Below are 22,613 nucleotides of genomic sequence, written 5' to 3' on the forward strand. Positions count from 1 at the left end.
CTAAACTGTTTATTTCATTTAAATATTATGAGGGTAAAGGGTTTGTACTGGTGTTCAAATTTGTAAATGTTTGTATTCAAACATGTTGCTAAATAGAGGACACTATTGTCACCTATTCAAGACATTCTGCATTTGTGTCTGCAATTTGTTGTCTTTTCATTATCGGGTATAGTCACAGGAACACCTGCATCCTATTCACTTGCTTTGCAGATGTCGTTTTTGTTCAAAAAGTGTTACAATGTGCAACGCGTAAATAGTGTACTTTTTCATATAATTTGGAACGTATGTAATACGTTCAAAAATAAAGACACTATATGTTCGAAATCTGAACACATGAAATTTTGTTTTCTTACTGAACAATTGAACTGTATGCAAATAGTGTAACAAATGAGTATTTCGGTATGTGTTCAACAACTGAACACATAGTAGCTTTTGAGCGTAGATAGTACAAACGAATATTGCACCGTTAAATGCTCTCTCTCTCTAAATGTGTTCATATCAGTCTATTGACAAGCAAACCAAAGTCACATATATATCTGGGTGTGACCGCAACTAATGTTAGGGAGCCTTCACTTATAATTATTATGAGGTGGTGCGCCGGAGGAAAATTGAGGGTGGCCCATCGTGTAAAATGCTACCTTTTCTAAAATATGACCCTCCCCTGATGTCTCTTTCTAAAATGTGATCCTCCCTTCCCTCCGGGCCCACTCCAAACTCAAAAGTTTGAAATATGTGCATAACCTTGATAGTACTGCTGAGTTTGTTATATTACAAGCAAAGATTGTTATTGTTGACAAATGACTGTAGTCCGGACTTGAATAACAATAACAATGCTGACAGTACGAATATAGGATGTGTTAGTTAATAAGCTAATGGACTGGACAGAAATTACAGGGGAGGCCGGTGTTGTTGTTTTGTTTGTTTGTTTTTTTTAGGGGGGGGGTGTGGGTAGTCATTTTTCGCTCAAACATGTTTAAGGGTCATGAAATTTCACGCAAAACGTTTTGGGAGGGTCACCATTTTTTGGGCAGCTATTAGAAGCCAAGATGTTGCTGATAAAAACCATCATCCATACATATCAAATCATAATACATGGAAGTCTATTAGGCAAACTATTAACAATTTTCCGACACAAAACGTAGCTATATCTGTACTTTTGTATATGTTTGATAATTCATGGAAATTTACTCTTAAAGCGGGAGGTAAAAGTGCATGGAAGTACAACAAGATATTTGATCTTTGGATTTTTGTCGAAAATATTGATTGACATATAGTCTATGGGAAAACTATGAACGTTGTACTTTATGTCCTTTATTAGAATAGGGTGGTTACAAGTGTATATGTGTACAAGAAATTTGATTTTGGAATTTCACCGAAAATGTCGATTCACTATACATGGCAGTATGTGAAGTTTCTTTACACAACTCATTCTCACGCAGCATTCATCACAAACTTGGCAATATGACCCTCCCAAAGGCTAAGTTTGTAAAATGTAACCCTCCCACTAGGGCAAGTTTGTAAAATGTGACCCTCCCCTCAATTCCTCCAGCCCACCCCTCTCATAATACCTGAAGGCTCCTTCAGACAGCAGAGAATACAGGCTGGGTTCGAACGGAGTTCAGGGTTCAAGAAGTGACTCGCTTTCATAGAGCTTTTATAGGACAAGTGCCCATGGGCACGGCACGTATTTGTTTTTATCAGAAGTCTACATTGTCTGTAATTAATGGTCGTTTGATTAACAACCATGTATTGGCATGGGTCAGCGAGGGCGTGTAATTGATTAAATGCAAGGTAATGGTTGTGTTGAACCAATTTTCTGGAAAAAGCGCAAAACAGTCATGGCAAATCTGAGTGAAGAAGCTCGGGGACGCCCAAGCAGGTAGGTAGTACCTGACAGCGCTTCGACAACAAACAATTTAAGATACATATTCTTGTTTGTTGCTTTTGGCACCTTGCAAGAGCAGATTGAAGTCTGCTCAAATCAACGTATGAGTTGATTTATGGTGGTAAGGTTTTCAGTTAAAAGGACTGAGCTATGTCTAGCCAACATTTTGTCCACTCTCACTGCTGTCAACTGATCTGGTTTGCCTTCACGCTGAGGTCTGCATGTGGTCCCTGATCTTCGCTTGCCAAGGTCTCTTGTCCGGGCAGGTGGATGCTCTCCAAAATAGTTAGAGGGAGACTGTAATCACTCGTAACGGACCCGTGCGAGCGGACGATGGTGGTAACGTAAAGTGTTTCTTTACAAATGTCAGATATTTTATCTCAGGACGTTGGTGCTGTACAACCTTGTACTGTGAAATCACGAGTGCTTTATATTAAATTTTCACCATAGACAGCGAAACATACAATCTACCCTTTCTTTCATTCCTCAACCAAGAGACTATCGGCAAGATTTGTCGTCCGTCTTTCACATACTCAACACCTTCATAGGTTTGTCGTACAACAAAACGACCACTATGGTCCCCTTGAAATATAAGAAATATACATTTCAAATCCAGTGTCCTTCAGATCACCTTTACAACTCTTTGGGGGAAATTGTTGAGGTTATAACAAAATACCGAAAGCTCTTTTGCATTTCACTAACCGGTAACAAAACAATGCTATACCATTGCAGATTTTCAAACCCATTCTCCATTTCAAATTAGCAAGTCACTTTTTAATCCGTCAAAATAGGTCTTACTTCATTAACAATGTTTGCATCCTTCCCAGAAGTGAACGTATATAAATATTGCATTTGGTCGAAGTTTAAATGGACGATTAATACATAGCTTTAGAAATACACAGTACATCACACATTATTCGTGTGCGTCAGCTAGCGCATGCCCGCGGAGTTGTGACCTCTTTACCCCTATCATGGTTCAATATATATTCGCTTTCATTGAGATCAATGATACGTTCACACAGCTTATGTTAGGGCCGAATGAAAGGACGCATCTCGCTGAGCAGCTCGCTGAGCAACGCGGTAGGCAACTGGAGTTAGGTGCGGCAAACGGAGCTATTCATCGAAAAAGCTATCCCCGGAGCATTTTTTGAGGGCAGGGGAAATTTTAATTTTGCTTGAGCAGTGGACATATTTTTAGCTGGCAGGGAACAGATTTTAGTTGTTTTTGTCGGGCAGGGAAGGTATTGGTTGATTGGCCTGGGGACCGGGATCGGAAAAATCGAGGGGAGGGGAAGTTACTTGTAAAACAGGGACAAGGGAAGTTGAGTTTCATGTCTGAATGAGAATGAGAATGATAAAATGTTAAGGGGGAATATTTTCTAGGGCAGGCTTAAAATTAGTCAGTTCACATTACTTGTCCTGCACAATATCTTATCATAAAAAGGATCCCTTTAAAAGTGCATTGTTCGTTGGCTGCAAGTGTGGAGTGGCCCGCCGCGTTGCCTTGTTTGTGTGATATCGCCCAAGGAGGTCAGGCGAAATCGTAGTATTGTAGTATCGTCTAGTATCGCGATATTAGAGTCCTCAGAGCGCAGTAAATAATAGTTACGAGAGTCTACCCAAGCAGTACTGTGACCGCCCATCAACTTACTGAGCAATGCTGCTACAGTATAACTATATTGATCATGTTTCTGAGGGTCTGTGCTACAACTGCGTGAATTTGGCATAAATGCTGATCATCATTAATTAGGATTCGAGTGCTGTAGGGTACTTTTGTAAGTATACAATGACGACAGAAGTATTACTTTATCAAGAATAATCAGAATCATTAATTTATCAATAACAGGGTCTGTAATACAACTTCATGAATTTGGTATGGAAACTGATCATCATTCAAGATTCAAGTCCATTAGGGTACTTTAGTATGTGTACAATAATGATAGAAATATTTAATTTTATCAAAATATTCATAATCATAAATGTATCAATTTTTTACTCTCTTGCTGTGACTGATAATGCCTTATGGCCCTATGGTAACACTTGCATGATGTTGGTGAGGGGCGGATCGATCATTAGTATACATGCTGACATCATTGACAGAATGGCCAATTACCGCTGAATTGGCTACGTGATTCGGTCGTTATTTGCCTACAACTGCGTGAACTTGGCACAAACACCATTTAGGATTTGTGTGCCGCTGAAGTACCCTGACTGATAATGCTTATCCCTTGTACTAATTAGTCAGTGCCACAATTAAAAGGCGTCTGTGTTTTGTGCTCAGAGATTTTGAAATCACCACTTTTTTGCACGCTTCTTCTTCTTATATTCTTGCCAGGAACAATACTGAAAGTTAAGTACTATATTTGTAACCAGTTTTCTAAAGGATGTGCGATCAGAAAAATTGTAATTATCAAGTTGTTATACTTTTGAATCAGAGATTTTTGAATTCTGGTATTTTAGAATAACAAAAGCTATAGAAAATAGATGGGGTTACCATGTTTAATTTTGTACAAATGAAACGTACGATGAAAACTCACTATTTTTAACTTAAATCACTTAAAATCAATATATAAGTTAATGTAGTGCATGAAATGTTCACATTTTCATCGTACAATAACACAAAATTGAAATTTGAACAGTAAAGATTCTAACCTAATAAAACAATGTTAATGAGTGGAAGTTTTATTTTTTTACCAAATTTACGATTATTAAAACCAAATTTCAGGGGTTAAAAGTTTTATTTAATGGAATATTTCAACCTTCAAGTATTGTCAATTTTGTAAAACTTTTATAAGTAGCATCTAGGTCGTATGCCATGTGCTTTTTACTTGCTCGTCACCGTGCTCAGTTTATCTCTAGTTGGAAAAGTGAATCAAAGAATTCACAAATTCTATACTCTCTCAAGATTTTCATTTTGAGGGCTCGTCAGCGGGTTCCATTGACCCAGCCAGATTTGCATTAACTCGAGTCGGCTTAGACTGATAAATCCAAAAAGTCCTCTGACGCATTTAAAACTGAATCAATTTAAGAACTTGCCTAAGGAATATGGCTCTACAAACTGCTAATAACAGATAGTGTCGATAATCAGTGAGTAGAACTGTGCATTTTTTGTTTATTTTTTCGCCGTATACATCCCTAATAGATATTTGGCTATGTGACCATTAAAACAGGGCCGGACCCTATTTATGTTATCTCTTCTCCACAGGAAAGCTAACTTTGTGCGATCTGTTAGTTTTAAAATCCCGAAAGAGCCCCCTCTCTGGTGGAACTTTGTGATCATATCTTGTAACTTCGTCGTTATGTTCTTCTGCCTCGGTTTGAATTATGGCATGTGGTCTCTGGTCCTTGACCTTCAAGCATTCTTCGATGAATATCAATACGACACAGAGGGCGTACAGGTCAAATGGATAGTGTACATCAACATTGTCATGACCAACGTCACAGGTAAGTTATCCATTTTTGGTACCGTTATGTTTGCTGTGTGAAGGAATGGGTGAACAAATGGAATCACTGACTTTGATTTGATCTTATGTGATCACGGATTCATTAGTTACGTCGTTCATTTATTCTGGTATCATTACTTCCGTGATATGAAATACCCCCAGGAGACAGTTGCAATTTATAAAATTGCAGAATAATCTCTAGATTGCAAGCTTTACGAGTCAGTCGATGAATAGCCCTCAGGACTACTTTTGTTATCTATATGTAACGTGGGAGCTCTTGATCTCGTCATATTCAACAACTGAAGAAAAATTGATCTCGTATGTAAAAGGTTTTAAAAGACTAAAACGTATGATAAATTATGATTTCCCGTTTTTGATTTCCTCGACCTGTCATATATACTTTATATTTCACACTTCCGTTTTCAGCCTGAACAAACATATGGCAAATATATAAATGTAATAAATCTGAATTGCAACATAAGGCTATTTAATGACCGGTTGATCGATTCACCAATTGAAATTATTTTTATTTCCATATTACTTCATCGTAATTTCTTTCTTTATTAATTATTTCATCTATTTGTTTCAGCTGTGTTTGCAAGCTGGTTAGCACATAAAGTAGGTCATCGGGTCACGGCTGTATCGGGGGCAATATTGTCGACCATTGGCCTATTCGTCTCTGGCTTTACCAAGAGTATCAAATTCCTTTGTGTCAGCTATGGCCTTTTTACAGGTATGTCTTCCTACTAGCCGTTCTGATAAAATGTGCAAAATTTTTGTCCCCAGAAAAAATCCCTTTGAGAGTGGTTGTTACTGACTAAAAGACCGAAGTCACGACACACATCAGAAAATCCTCGGATCGGATATTTGTGAACCTTTAAGAACAGAAATCCAAACTCTTCAATTTTGCGAAACATCCGTCACAGTAAAATTTTGACTTGGGCATGGTGGACCTTTGTCACAGAAGCCATAATCTATGTTGAACGAACAAAATTTGAACAACCCTTTGATGCAATAAGAAATGATATTTTTGGTAAAGTATATCGTCCTCGAAAATTTCTATGTGGCGAAATTAAAATTCAACTAAATAAATTATGAAAAAGAAGGACTTTCAAGTGAGGATATCGTACTTACTGAAACTATTGCCATTTTGCATAATATTGTGCATATGAGAATGGCGAGGTACAAATTAGAAAAGTGTTCTACCACAGTTAGGCTATATTCTTCAATCTTGTTTGTTTTAAGATGCCCTTTAGGATAAATACAATGGTGTGCATTTAGTCCAGTCAATCTACGAGATTTTGGCACCTCACCCACCACAAATTGCAACAGAATTTTTTTCTTCAGAATGCATTTTAATGAGGTACCCAGAACAACATATTAAAAGTTTACTCGAATCCACCTTGGGGAAATATGTCTAATTTGCATAAATCAAATATGGCGGCCAACCATCAAACAAAATAATATAATTGGCTATATATCACATATTAAACAAGCTATTTCAGTGATTTCAAAGTCTGACACTAGTTATTTGGCTCAGGGATCATTTTGGAGGTATAATGTTTCATATAGGCACCTCATTAATTTGCATAATTCCTATATGGCGGCAAACATTCCTACAAAAGACATTTTCGGTCATATACCACGTATTAAACAAGCTATTTCAGTGATTTTAAAGTTAAAAGTATATTTCTTAGGCATGGACAAACGATTTTCGAGATGCTATGATTTGCATATGTAATTTGTTAATTTGCATAAATCCAATATGGTGGCCAACATACCTACAAAAGACATTTTCTGTCATAAACCACGTATTAACCCTTTTCGTGCCAAAGTCTATTTTTGTCAACTTTATAAAATGTACCACAGTCAATTTTTCTGCTTTTTTCCAAAATTTTGATAAAAATATGTAGCTGCTGACAAATGATATCCATTTGGTCCAAAATTATGAAAAAACCGTACAGAAAAGTTCACAGAAATTGGTAAAATATTGCATTAAAATTTTGGTGTAAAAAATTACAGCAGTCAAAGGGTAAACAAGCCATTTCTGTGATTTCGAAGTTAAAAGTGTATATCTTTGGCATGGACAAACAATTTCGATATGCAATGATTTGCTTAGGTACTTCGTTAATTTGCATAAATCCAATAGGGTTGCAAACATACCTACAAAAGACATTTTCTGTCATATACAATGTATTAACCCTTTGGGCGCCAAAGTCTATTTCTGTCAACTTTATAAAATGTACCACAGTCAATTTTTCTGCTTTTTGCCAAAATTTTTAATTAAAATCTGTTGCTGCTGAATGATATCCATTTTGTCCAAAATTATGAAAAAACGTACAGAAATGTTCTCAGAAATTGGTAAAACATCGCATTAAAATGTTGGTGTAAAAATTACAGCAGTCAAAGGGATAAACAAGCCATTTCTGTGATTTCAAAGTAAAATGTATATTTCTTTGGCATGGTCAAATGATGTTTGAGGTGCAATAATTTGCGTTGGCACTTCGTTAATTTGCATAAATCCAATACAAAAGAAATTTTCTGTCATAAAATTTATTGAACAATCTATTTCAGCCATTCTGAAGTTTAATTATATTTCTTGAGCATGAAGAAACACCTTTTGTGGTTCAATGTTTTTAAAGGACACTTTGATGATTTTCAGAAATTAAATATGGCTGCCAAATTGATGCCCAAGTAGCTTCTAATATAAATAAGGTTATGGTAGAGTTTTTAGGAATAGGAATATCAAGAAAAAACTGTCAAGAGGGCACTGCAGCCAACGCACTGTATTTTGCAAATATTCTTTCAATTTTTATTAATTTTTTAACCCAAGATTAAAAATTGGTTAGTTTCACCTTTTACCTTGGCAAGCAGTCGTAAGTTGCATGATATAGAAGGGTTAGTGTATGCAAATGTATGCAAATCACCCAAATTCCTGCTTCCCTTTTATTCGAATTTCAAGATTTCCAAAGAATATAACTCTGTTCTGGCTGGGTCATATTTTCTGAAATTTTCACATTATGTTTTTAAATGCTATATAACAAAACAACTATTTTGTTTTGCAATAAAATTCTTACATTTTGAATTAGAGGCAGTTTTATTTTGCTAACCATGATTTTAAGCACTTTTTGAGTGCAGTCTTTCAGCCCATGCCATTTTAAAATGAGGATATACTCTTGTTCAAGTGAAATATTACATTTCACAAAATAGTTTCTATGGGTTTCCTTGTCATCTTAGATGAGCAATATTCCTTTGAAAAAAACTGTGTTGGCAACGTGCAGCTACACCTTAAGTCCTTGAACAATTATTTTTAAAAATATGGAAAATATACTATAAATTTACTTACAATAACGATCCATTTACGAATAAAATTTTCATTTGATAGGTGTCTGTGATACCTGAAAACATCAAAATACTCCACAAATATATTGTATTTTGAAAAGAATGTTAAAGCAAATTTGGTAGACTTACATATGTGACTTCCGAACGGATTAAAATACGTATATGTTGATGTGCGTTTACTATTGAGATGTAAGAAAGTCATGCAATTTTAATTATTTGTGATTTTTCTAAATATGACAACCGTTAATGATTGTTAGTCATCTAATTATAATTTCTTTCTGAATATAACATTAGATTCATCTGTGTACCGTATTATTTGTGATTTTTATAGGTGCTTTATACTCTACAGTATTAAAACATGTAATCTTTAATGTTTACTGTTTTAAAAAGTCGTGGACCAAATCTTTAGTTTCTAATTTAGACTGAACCCCCTCCTTATGGACGAGTGCATCTTTGGTACATCCCCCTAGATGATAGGCAAGAAGTCATCACATATAACAGCAAAAATACAATAACACAACAAAGATAATACAACGCAAAAATAAATAATGTGACCAAAAATAACACATGCCACAATACAGACAAATTAAAACTTAGCGCTGATGCAAAGAATGTCAGACTCTTAAAAACTTGATTAACACACAAACTCACAAAAATTGAAAATTGCATGCTTAGCAAAGACTTAAAATTAATTCAAACAACTCATTAGCCAAACAGAATCCAACTGTTACACGATACAAACATGTACATCTGGAAAAATGACACTTGGAAAAATGACTCAAGATGTACTTCTTTGTATTGTGTAATAGTTGGATTCTGTGTTTGGATTAATTGTAAGTCTTTGCTAAAGCATGCTGTTTTCAGATTTTTTGGGTTTGTGTGTCCAGAAAGTTTTTAGGAATCTGACATTGTTTGCAATAGTGCTAAGTTTCAATTTGTGTGTATTACGACATTTTTTATTTCGGTCATATCATTTTTTCTGTTTTTTTAGTTTTGTTGTGTTTATTGTATTTTGCTGGTATGTGTGATGACTTCTTGCCTATCATCTAAGTGATCTTATAAAGATGCACCCGTCCATAAGAAGGGGGTTAAGTCTTAATTAAAAACTAATGATTTTGAACACCCCTTTTTTTAACAGTAAACATTACAGATTACATGCTTTGACACTGTAGAGTGTAAAACACCCTTACAAATTACGAAAATCCCACACACAGATGAATTCAATGTTATATTTAGAAAGAGAATATATCATTCAGAAGACTAACATTCATTAACAGTCGTCATATACAGAAAAATCAAAAAATTTTAAAAATGAATGTCCAAGGACTTAACAGTTTCTTCTTGATAGTTTCCTAGTGCTAAAAACTATAACAAAACCGTTATTTATATTAGAATCATTAAGCCATGGGCATTAATATGGCAGCCATATTTAATTTATGCAAATTATCAAAGGGCCTTTGTAAAAATTGAGCCACTGAAAGTGTTTCTTCATACCCAAGAAAAATATTAAAACTTTAAAATCAAAGAAATAGCTTGTTTAATGCGTGGTATATGACCGACAATGTCCTTTGTAGGAATGTTGACCACCATATTGGATTTATGCGAATTAACAAATTACCTATGCAAATCATAGCATCTCGAAAATCGTTTGTCCTTGCCAAAGAAATATACTTTTAACTTTAAAATCACTGAAATAGTTTGTTTAACACTTAATATATGATCGAAAATGTCTTTTGTAGGAATGTTGGCCGCCATATTGGAATTATGCAAATTAATGAAGTACCTATATGAAACATTATACCTCCAAAATAATTCTCTGGGCCAAATTACTAGTGTCAGACTCTGAAATCACTGAAATAGCTTGTTTAACATGTGATATATAGCAAATTATGTTATTTTGTTGGATAGTTGGCCGCCATATTTGATTTATGCAAATTAGACATATTTCCCCAAGATGGATTCGAGTAAACTTTTAATATTTTTGTTCTGGTACCTCTCTGAAATGCATTCCGAAGAAAAAAATTCTGTTGCAATTTGTGGTGGGTCTAACCCTATTTTGACTGGACTGCATTGAACATTGTTAATATGTAGTTTGACCCTCCAGTAGGTTTGATTTTACCACGGTCCCTCTATCACCGGTCTGGCGACACGGATTAATGTCCATTGTCAAACACGACCATTGCGTCAGTGTGCAGTCCGCATCGACGTATCAGAGCGTTGGGCTTCATTTTTAAAAAATAGTTCAGCATGATAGAGGAACCGTGATTTTACGATACGTACGATACTGTTTTTTATTTCCCGTGATGTACATTTACATTTTTTTCACTTTTACAGGCATTGGCTTTGGACTTTCGTTGACTCCAAGTCTAGGCATCCTTGCTCGCTATGTCGAGAAAAGGTACACGTTTGTCAATGCTGTGACCTTTCTAGGGTCAAGCCTGTGCATCGTTTTGTTCCCACCATTACTGCGGGCCGTGAAAGAAACGTACGGACGCAAAGCGATCTTTTTTATCGTAGCTGGCCTCAATGCGCAGTCAATCTGGCTTTCTCTATTGTATAAACCGTTCGAGAAATCTCATGAACAATTAGAACATGGATCGGTCCAAAGGAACAACAACAGTATAGGAGAAGAGCAACCCAAAGGGTTGATTAGCGATGTTAAAGTTCTGGCGAGAGATTTGTTTTGTAAAAATCCCATCTTCGTTGTTGTCGTTTGCTCCATGTTTCTGATTGGTTTAGGACACAGCATCCTGGTACTCCATTTCGCCTCTGTCGTCAAGGCAACCGGTGCTGACATCGCGCAGATCGACTGGTGCATGCTTGCATTCGGGCTGTCGATGGTTCTCGGTCAAATTGGACACGGTGCGATATCGACTGTCAAAATTCTGCAAGGAGGCTTCGAGGCCACCTACGAGTTTTTCATGTTCGGCACATTTCAAATAGGTGTGGCTCTCATGGCCATGTTAAGCTCCGTCGCTAATACGTTTCCTGAGCAATTGGCCATGGCTTCTGTTATTGGATTATGCAGTGGAATATACCTGCCCCTGATGATTGTAATTTTAGAGTTTACCAGCCACAGTAGTCGACCGTTGACCACGACACTTGGCCTTGGCCTTCCTGTCTTTGGTATTGGTGCTCTCATTGGTCTGCCACTTGGAGGTGAGCACCTTCTTATGCTGTTTGCTAGACTGCATTCACAAACACCTCTTGAAGTGGGGGGGGGGGGGAGGGGGAAGAGAGATTCCTAAAAAGTTCTCAGATGTTTGTAATGCCTCCCCTAACTAACACACAATGCGTTAAAATCCCCTTCTGACTTGCTATAATTCTGATGTCTTTTAAAAGTCCCCCCGCCCTCAAAGGAAGGCTTAATATCGAATCATAATACACAGAAGTCTATTAAACTATTTGCAGTTTTCCCATAGAAAGCAAGCTATATCTGTACATTTATATACGTTTGATAATTCATGTAAATGTACTTCTCTTGAAGTAGCAGGTAAAAAGTGCATGTGTGTACAAAAATTTGATATTTTTATTTCGTCGATAATGTTGGTTCATTATACAGAGTATTCTACTAGAAAACTATAAAGAATATTTTTCCAATATGAAATCAACAATATCTGCGCATTTATAGACGTTTGATTATTGATATGATATGATACGATATGATATGATATGAGATAGTTACAAGAGCATATTTGTATAAGAAATTTGACTTTGGAATTTCACCGAAAATGATCATCCACTATACATAGAGTCTATGACGAAACTGTGAATATTTTTTTCCAAACTAACACTTGCCGTACTGTGCATATATAGACATTGGATAACTGACATACACTTAATTGATTAGAATAGGGTGATTACAAGTGCATATGATATGGGTACAACAAATTTGATTTTTGAATTTCGCCAAAAATGATGATCCACCATACATTGGAGTCTACGAGCAAAATTCGGAATATTTTTAACAATACTAAAGTATGTTGAATTTGTGTCTTGACCGCAGTTTCTTGTTCTCCCCATCCCACAGCATGCTCGAATGACAAAAATCCTGTTTGGCAAATACTCTGCCTGTGCAAGTGTAATCATTGTTATTGATGACCAATGAATTCTATTCCTGACTTTAATTCAATTTTAAGCAATAACAATTCTGACTGTATTCATTGGCTGTGCTGAACTTGTCATCACGCTTCATGAAGTAAAACAAGGACCTGCAGTGGACGCACAAAACAAAACAACACAAAGATTAGCCAATCGTTATACCTTCAAGTGACAACCAAATACATATTTCATATTAATCAAAGACTTAGTTTTTTCGAGCCTCCCTTTAATTCCCCAAATCCTTTGTTCTACTTCCTTCCCTAACATACCCTTGATATTTTCAAGCTACCCCCGTCAATTCTCCCGCCCCTTCCAGAGATGTTTATTTTGTCAGTGCAGCCTTAATTTGTTCTTGAGGGAACGGTTCTATGCAGACTTTCCTCAAGATACAAGTTTACAAAAGCATAACAAAATCTAACCTTAGTTACCAAATATTTTTGCATGTTCACCAAGTAGCCGGAATGCTAGGTAAGCCTAGATTCAGATAACTTATGTTTCTAGAATATCTTTCCCGCCATGTTTGTTTGTCTGTATGGATGTAGATTACTGCAGCCGTGTATGTTCCGTTAATGAAGACCGTGTAATATTTTTATCGGAGTTGCAGAATTCAGCTATATCTACATTTTCTTCTACCGTTCAAAACTGACAATGTAAGACGCTTTGGAAAATTATGCAAGTGATAATACTTAATGACCTGCTTATCAAAAAGCTGACGAAGTCTTCAAATGATTTTAGATAACACTGTGGTATCTAATTAACGATGTCTCGTTGCAGATGTTCTGAATGTGAAATTCCAGTACAACGCTTCCTACTTCCTGGCAGGGGCAGCCATGATGATTAGCGCCTTCATCGTGATTTACGTCGTGGTCCACAACTGCTGTCGCGCGGCTCAAAAAAATCCTCTTGTGTGGTCTAACATCGTTCGGCGGAATTCTCGTCATACCTACAGGCACTCTGAATCAGCACCAGCCGGTCACAACGAGAATACAGGATCTACCAGTTTGTAATAGACACACTTAAATTGAGGGCAATCATTTATAGATGGTACCGTTTGCATCACAAGAATTAGATACCATTGAGACATTGTGATTCCCATTGCTAATCAAACTGACCTTGACATTGACTATATTATATTACCGTAGACACGGGTTTTAATGCTACAGTATTGGTAGGCTAATCGACATGCCTTCAGTATTGAATGTTCCTTGATTTTTTTCATGAAAAGTGTCATCAAATGGGGACATTGTAATGGCATGACGTAATTAATATTACGCTGAAACTGAGATTTATTATTGGAACTTTACACAGTCACACACACACACACACACACACACACACACACACCTACACACACACACACACTCACACACACATATAAATATATAATTATATATATATATATATATATATATATATATATATATATATATATATATATATATATATATATATATATATATATATTTATATATATATATATATAAATATCAACAAATATCCCAAAAGTTTTCAATTCTAATCACTGCTGTAATGTTTTCCACACACATCTACATAACGTTTCATATGGTTTCATTTATACCAAATCGTCAAAAATCCTCAATTTGAACCACGGCTGTAATATGTGTTTTAAACACACGTTCATAGCTCTTTTCATAGCTTTACAGTTTCTGTCCCATGATTGACAAAAGCTTCAACAATTTTGCCATAACAACTCTGCGTTCAAGTTCCTGTCTCAGTAGACACTCAGCCTTTCACTGCTACGTATCATTTCCATTTACTCGAAGTATCGCTGCAGCCGTCAGGTTCTCTTCTTATAAGCTCTATCTATGGTTTAAAATGGAATTTGTTCGCTGGCAGAATGACTGCATACCAGCATGTTTGACAGCAATTCTTATTCTCATCAATGGATTGAAAGGTTCAAGCAGAACGTTCGAAACTGTGCCAAAATTTCTCCCTGAAAATATATGTTGAGAACTTTGGATGCCATGTTTTTGTCAGAAGCAAACACTTGAAATACACTTGATGTCTCAGTTTTGTATTCAGTGTACAGATGTTTCGTGAGAAGTTGCATCAATCTTCGGTTGTTACCTTTTTCACCATTTTCTTCATTTTACAACAAAAAAGTACTTTTTCGTGTATTTCTTTGAAATTTCCCACAGGTTACCCAAGATGTTCAATTTAGATATGGCAGGTATAGAACAGCGAAATTTGTAAATAATGTATGATTATATATTTCATGTACATGTAGTATTTTGACCGTCGAAAGTTATGTAGTGATGCGGTACTAGAAGGTTTACACTAAACATGTTTGGATAGATGGAAACATTGTGACATAAGCTGTTGTAAAAATCAACATTACTTGGAGGCATATTTGCAGTTATTTGCACCCAAGGTAGGCACTTTTTCTTCCATCTTAATCATTTGGCTCCGTGCTATCCGGGCGCTCCAAAAGTTGTTGATACTTTACAGGATATGATATTGTCGATATATTTCCATGACTACTGCTGCAATTCTCACTATGTTGGTGTACATGGTAGAAGTAATAATAATAAAAATACGCCAAGCCAATTTCATGATTAAAATAGTGACTTTATTTCAAAGCTAAACAGATTTAGCTAAAATAGAAAAGATATTTGCATGTAAATGATCAACGTCCAAGTAAGTTCTCCATTGTATTTCAGCTCTAAATATTTCTGGTACAAAATGTCAGGAGTCCCCACCAAAAAACAACATTTCATTCGTATTCATGTCAGTAGTCGTTTACGCTAGCAAAGACCTCGGGCCTAAGACCCAGCAAGAGATTGTTTGATATGTATATCGATAGACAATACGTTGTCAAAGTTGCAGTATAAATGTATACATAAAATCAGTAACATTTGCATTCATCTAATGGCCGATGACAAGGTTGCGTGATTTTCGTTAAAATATGCTGTCAATTTGGCAACCATTTGGCCCGATTCTATATATATTGCTTTCGATGCTTTCGATGCAGAGCTAAAATTTGGTGAAAGGGTTAAGCAAATATCACGGTATAATATGCACTGTTTACCGAAGTGACAACATACATTTTATCACGCCAGGTAGTGATTCCGATAAGTTAAAATAGAGTACTTTCTTTTCAGCCTTTCATCTTGGCAATATTAGTAATTAAGCTATAACTACAATTGTCCAGAGGGTAGATGACTGTGTGCATATACCACCATAACTACTGATAACTACTTATTAGCACGTTCCTGGAGGGCAGGGACTACTTCAAAATATATTAAATCAGATATACCATTTAAAATTTGTACAAAAGCAATATTCGACTTGATTTCAATCAATAAAATAAAGAAGTGGTCGACGAATTTGTGAAATGGACAAAAGACAGTTGAGATTGAACGTAATTACGAGTTTGCCTTCACTAATTGCACTTTGTAAACCAAACTTTCTGAATTTGTATTCATTTTTTTCTATTTTTAATGAAACATTTGAGGCAAAAATTTTCGCATTTCTTCAGATATTGAAAAATATTTAGTTCATTGCATGTGAAAAATATAAGCTGAAAAATATAGGCTGAAAGTTTACAGGTCAGAGGTAAATGAATTCATGGAATGATTGTTTTGGGGTGACATCGCAGGTGATTTTTTAATTTGAATTTATATTATTGTGAGCCTGGAACTTAAAAGCGTTTAAAATTAAAAGTACACCGGAGATGTCAAAAAACGACCTGATGACGCGACGCAGCCACTTTCGGAGCTGCCTCTTCCACGTGCGAATGCGCAATCTTGAATCCAACTATGTGGTTCTTCAATGAAAATTGTCATCCAAGAAGAGCAAGACATCAATAGACAGAACAGTCATGCAACATCAGGTTTAACATTCACAACAACCTGAATTGCCTTTGATAAAGTATTGAAAAGTGTCACTTTTCCATAACAGACGCGTTTCTGCGAACATCTCCAAGATGGCTGACTCGACAGGGTCACTTTGTGACCCGGAAGTGATACCGCCATACCAATTGCATTGGATGCTATAAATAGATAGTACTGAACAGGCATGGCAGTCTGCTAAAATCCACCATCCGCCTATCTGTTTCTGTCGAGCGTAAGGGGATCTTGGCAAATATTATCATGAATCTCTATAAATAGGGGCACGTAGGTGAGGTAGTCCAGGAAATCCACGTAATTCTTCCCTTCTCGATTGAATTTGTCAATGATCTGAAATAAGAAGATAAGCCTTTGCTTTGAATTCGGACCTTCAAAAAATCCTGAATAATCACTTTATACATCCTGTAACAGCCTTTCGCACTGTTTGCACTTAGATTGAAAATGTTCAGACAGTTTTGCTAGCAATGTTATCAAATAGTCTGAAGCCTGCCTAAGATTTTCACATCTGAGTGAAAATATGAGAACATTGAAGAGAAAACATGTGTTTTAGGACGTTTCTTTCCAATTGATATTTTTATTTTGAAATGCCGAAAGGGTTTACACTCTAAGGCCGGCCTTCCTTGAACAAAATTGAAGCCAGTTCAGTCGTTAGTCATCTGGCGCCCTCTACGATCGATACTGCATCTACTCGATAACATTCCCGGGCCGGACAATTTTGCAACATGACGTTCAAGCATATTGCTGAACTCTTGAGAAAGAAAGTTAGGATTACTCACGAACTGCGTGTGTTCTTTGGTGATACCCCCGGCCGCGCATTCGATGGCCAGGTTACGAATGCTAACTTCCCCTGGACCGAAATCCTGATCAGTTTCCTCGTTGACTAATAACTGAAAGAGTTCCTAAAATTCAAAAGAATTCAATTAGCTTGTGTTAATATGTGTGGCACGTGGTAAGGGACGAACACAATACGAAATTATTTGCTGCATTTTTTTGGAAAATGGTGATTTCAACCCACCTTTGCATGTTCCATCTTGACATTCAGAGCTTCAAAATCCAATTTGTTGATCAGCTTCCGCACAAAGGGACTGAAAAGGAGAAAACATGCCGTTAATAGGCCTAATTACGTCATCTCGACAAGAACTGACATAAGCCTTTCATTAGGAATCTGGAGGAACTACTATAGGCGATTTTTTTTTATTCTGTTGTCTAAAATCTTTGGATAACTGACAGAGAAAAGGCTTTATTTGTTTGTTTGTTATCCAACGTTATTTTCAACCAACGAATAACGGTTGATGGATTCCGATCGCTACCGGTATCTATGGCAACTTCATGCATCAGTACTTACTCCAATCTTGACACCTTCTCCGACAGAGCTGCAACCACTGTAAATAACTTGAAGTTGATTTTGGATCGCTGTGGTAGTTCTAAAATCTGTGAAAATTACAAGGGCGAACGCCATGATTAACCACACACAGAAGTCATATTGCTTTATTATAAAGTATATTGTGTACATAAAGTGATACATACAATGCTACGTAGACTGCTACATTCAATTGTACACATAGAAACATACCGGTATATAGATCCATACATCCACCCACCCATCTACCCATCCATCCATCCATTGATCCATCCATCCATCAATACATACGTACACGTACTTCTGACGACAAAATTGAACCTATCCACGTATCCATTGTGTTGTAACTATAGATATTTGAATACTTACATGGTATATGTATTCGCACTCTTTCTCTGTTATGAGATAACCATTGATTTGTCTGAGAGCTGGTTCTACTTCCTTCATCTCCATTTGTAAATCCTGCAACCAATCATTAATGAAGTTCTCTTTAGCTAATCTGTTGGAGGTCAGAACCAAAGATGCTTCGCAAGAGGGCGCTAAGTATGTACAGGGTCTATAGGAACCTGGCTAAGGCTGCGTTCACAAATAACGATTGGGGGGGGGGGGGGCGCTGGAGGAATCTCCATTGAAATCTTATTTTTTTCAGGTCCCCCCTAAGTACCCTAAAAAAATTTCAAATGTCCCCCCCCTCTATATGGTCAAAAATTTTCAAGTCCCCCCCTCCAACTATCACAGGCCCGCATATTTGTAAGGATGTGAGCGCAGAAAAAATAAACATGTATTGCGCCGTTCTGCTCACAGGTGTTCAACACTACCTGTATTAGCACTTTGTATAGTCATATTCCCAAGGCAAGTTCTTTAAATGCATCAGTTAATTTTTTAGATTTATTGGTCTAAAAGCCAACTTGAGTTAATCCAACTCTGGCCAGGTCAATTGCTCCTGTTGAAGAGCACACAAAATGCAATCATAAGAGAGTAGGAAAATTGTGAATTCTGGCTAATTGCCGTATTGCACATGTCACAGTGACCTACCAAAAACTTGTTTCAAAACTACAAGACCTCTATGAATTAGATGCTGCTCAAAATTGACAATACCGGAAGGTTAAAATATTCCATCAAATCAATGTTTTACTCTCTGAAATTTTGGGTGTGATAATTGCAAATTTGGTTAAAAAATAAATAATTCCATTTGGTCACATATTTTTTCTTTTAGTCTTTACTATTCAAAGTTTTACTTCTGTATCATTTTATAATAAGAGTGTGAAAATTTAGAAAATCAAGCATGGTGACCCCATATCTTTTTTCTTTAATATTTGATTATTCTCATATGCCAGAATTCAAACATTTCTATGTTTTCTTCCATGTGTTGCTCTCTGGCCTGATCTTGTGTACAAGTGAGTTTCACTGTCATGAGTGTCATTTGACCAAAACTCTTCTTCAACTACCATGTACATCAGAGTCAGAGCTGTCTCTGTCACTGTTCAGGTATGCAGTGACAGTGACACTGCAGTAGCAGGGTAGTATCTGATAGTGACACTACCCGTAGGCAGTAGCTGTATTAACTTTGATAATTTTGGCAATATTTTTGTTCTGTTTTACAACTGCGTTCTTGTTTTACACCCTACAGCATGTTGAATTGTCCAGTATTCAGCTTGCTATCACAGCCTATGTATGTGTACCATGCATTTGTATCACTGACAACTGACTGTCAGTCTGGACTCCAATTAAATTATCACCAAATACATATTATTTATATTTATATATACAGGCTTTGTCGGACAAACTAAATATTGTGTGTTTGAGCATGCTGTGGGGAGATAGCAAGAAACTGTAGTTGTTATATTGCATAGAAATATTGCAGAAATCATTAACAGTTGCAGCTTCTGCCCTGTTACGAGGCTCAAGTTTGTTTTTTACGACAAATCACACGTTTAGATTTTTTCGAGATAAAAGTCATGAAATGTGACAAAATGGTTCTAGATTTTGTTAAATTATTACTAACATTACAACATTTTGATGACATAAAAGTGGTATTCATTTTTCATTGAATTACCTACAAAAACTTGGAATTGGAAAATGTAAAACTCAAAAGGGACCCAAAAATTTTCAAGTCCCCCCTACAGGTAGAGCAAAATTTTCAAGTCCCCCCCCTCCACTACCCCCAAAATTTTCGAATCCCCCCTGAATTCCTCCAGCCCCCTCTAACCATTTTTGTGAACGCAGCCTAAAGTCAATTTGCTCGTTTATGAGGTAATTAAACTAACGAATCCTGGGCCACGGCGAATCATCACAGAGCAGCGAACGCGAAAGATGAGGCGACAGATCTAATCGACAACCTTTGAGCATATTCCAACGGTGACGGCCGACTTGGAAATGTATTATGACGTGTTCGATATTGAGCTCAAAAAAAGATGACGCAGAAGGCACACCAAATATACTTACCGTCACTGGGTTCATCTTCTGGTATTTCGGGCTCTGTTTTCGTCTGAAGTCAGGTGACCGTGCTATCCTGGAATCGTCTTCGACACGTTTCAAAGACTCCAAAATTTTCGACGTCATTTTTCTTTCCTCTGCAAATGTAGAATCGGTCAATGTACGTCCGGTCATTTTGAAACAATTTACATAAGTTTGCTGTGACGTCAGCTTTCGTTGAAGACTGAACCGCCGATCAAGGCATAAATTATGTCAAAACGTGCTTTTTTTGTCATTATCTAGCCTTTTAGAAACCTTACCATAGTTCGTAAACAAAATAATCATCGCTGTATGCACGTGCGCTACATTGTGGATAACGCCAACCATGTCACATTTTACGGCAAAACAAAGAACAAGTACTGCCAAATTGGCTGTGTAGCTTTCCCCTTTAAAGCCACATTGACGCATTTTCCCCTGCATTGGGGCGCTTTCTGTACCCTGCGTATTTTTTTAAGTAAACGTATTGATATTGGTAAAGGTCAAGTGCAGCAGCTTCAATGAATAATCGTTTCTGCGAGCATCATAAACTTACCACGAAGCTCAAGAATTCGCCGGTCGGTTTCTTCCAACTTTTCGAGAGCCCGTCCCAATTCAAGATCGATTTTCTCAACCTCTGGCACTGTCTCCAACTGTCACAATGAACAATATCCAAATTGTTAAAGGGGAAGCAACACCTCTGTCAGGTCATGGCCACTCCACAAACCAGTTGTCAGGTTGAGGTTGATACTGAAATGTCTATATGACTGGCTGCCTGTCTGTATGTATGTGTGTAAATACTGAGCACTCATCTCTCTCTCTCTCTCTCTCTCTCTCTCTCTCTCTCTCTCTCTCTCTCTCTCTCTCTCTCTTCTCTCTCTCTCTGTGTTTGAGTAAACCTGATTGAAGATCAGATTTACATGATCTCTATCCATATATTTCATCATTAGACTGAAAATCAAATCAGCAAAGTATCATGAAATTATTCTCAAGACTAAGATTTTTAAAATGGTCACATTCCTTGACACACCTATATTCCTTGATATACCTACTGTTCTATTTTATACCTATCTAATACTCTTTTCAAGAGTTTTTGTTACGCACTGATATATACTATATGACTCGAATGAGATTTGAATAAACTGTACTACCATTGCTAGTTGGTCCTTGGTGAGTCTTCCTATCACAAAAGCGTCAGAGGAGGGATTGAACTTGGCTTTTCCGTTCGTGGCGTCACCACTTTCGACGCCCATCATCGTATTCACGTTGTCATTGTCCGGCATGAACTTGACGTTGCCTCGAGTTGAATGAGTATGCTCTAAAACCAAAGAGAAGATCATGAAAATCTCCGAGGAAAGCACGGTTACAGACAACAAAATCAGCATAGCCCACCTCCGACGAGAACGATTAACCTTATCGGATGGTCAGGTACAATGATTGTACGACCAGAGTCATATTGTTTGAAGCCCAAATAGCTACAATGTGTAATTAACCGGTCTCAAACTATCATCCACTTTCCAAGAATTTTCTTTGAATAAGACCAATTGGAGACTGAAAAAGTGTATATCACTTTCACAAGTGTCGAAAGTGGCATGTGAATTCAAAATGTTTAACATTTTAGATTTCCCGCCAGTTCCAAAAACCAATCAAATGACAGAGAAAATATAGATTACAACAACAAAATGTCAGCCATGGTGTGTTGTGCAATCAAGTAAAATGGCATCATGTTTATTTCCGGTATGATCACGATGTGTATGTGCCCGAAATACTTCATTTTTTGTACTTCTCCGTGAGGCGCCATTTTACGAGTGCGGCACCAGTTTATTATTTAACCTGTTCAAACGTGTAGGCTAAGTCCAAATCAGCGAGCAGTGATATTTTTATACACAATTTGGACGAACCAACTTTGGTTTGAAAATAAAATTATGAAAAAATGCATAAAATTCGCAGCTATTGGGGCTTTAAAGGGTCAGATCTGTAACTTCTAATGAGGTTTCCTATATTCCGTCAGTATCTCAATCGCAATTGTTGTTCTACTCCCCAGAAAATGTCGAAACATTCACTATTTAGCTTGTCAACACAGCGTCTTTATGTGTAAAATATATGTACACTATTATTGTTTACATCTTAATCCGGACCAGAATTCACTCATCAACAACAAC

General features: G+C 36.7%; 2 protein-coding genes across 13 annotated transcripts in view; one reads left to right on the forward strand and one right to left on the reverse strand.

Moving 5' to 3' along the window:
• LOC139115650 (titin-like) overlaps positions 1–22,613 on the reverse strand; it is a 68,209-nt gene that overhangs the window by 5,184 nt on the left and 40,412 nt on the right. For 10 of the 12 annotated variants that reach the window (XM_070677930.1, XM_070677929.1, XM_070677928.1 and 7 more), the window contains 8 exons: positions 21,603–21,769; positions 21,008–21,104; positions 20,446–20,573; positions 18,370–18,462; positions 17,986–18,071; positions 17,656–17,725; positions 17,417–17,539; positions 15,340–16,970 (listed from right to left, as the gene is read on the reverse strand). In XM_070677930.1, the coding sequence (XP_070534031.1) occupies positions 16,839–16,970; positions 17,417–17,539; positions 17,656–17,725; positions 17,986–18,071; positions 18,370–18,462; positions 20,446–20,573; positions 21,008–21,104; positions 21,603–21,769 (896 nt within the window). In that variant the 3' untranslated portion in view covers positions 15,340–16,838. Of the gene's footprint in view, positions 1–15,339; positions 16,971–17,416; positions 17,540–17,655; positions 17,726–17,985; positions 18,072–18,369; positions 18,463–20,445; positions 20,574–21,007; positions 21,105–21,602; positions 21,770–22,613 lie in introns of those variants that run through there. The other 2 variants (XR_011548153.1, XR_011548152.1) reach the window with 1 other exon arrangement.
• LOC139116651 (monocarboxylate transporter 3-like) lies at positions 1,839–13,778 on the forward strand. Its single transcript, XM_070679245.1, has 4 exons — positions 1,839–1,879; positions 5,091–5,329; positions 11,005–11,829; positions 13,546–13,778. Exons 1-4 carry the CDS (start codon positions 1,839–1,841, stop codon positions 13,776–13,778), a joined length of 1,338 nt encoding a protein of 445 aa, XP_070535346.1.

Source organism: Ptychodera flava, chromosome 17 (genome assembly GCF_041260155.1).
Source record: "Ptychodera flava strain L36383 chromosome 17, AS_Pfla_20210202, whole genome shotgun sequence".
Lineage (NCBI taxonomy): Eukaryota > Metazoa > Hemichordata > Enteropneusta > Ptychoderidae > Ptychodera > Ptychodera flava.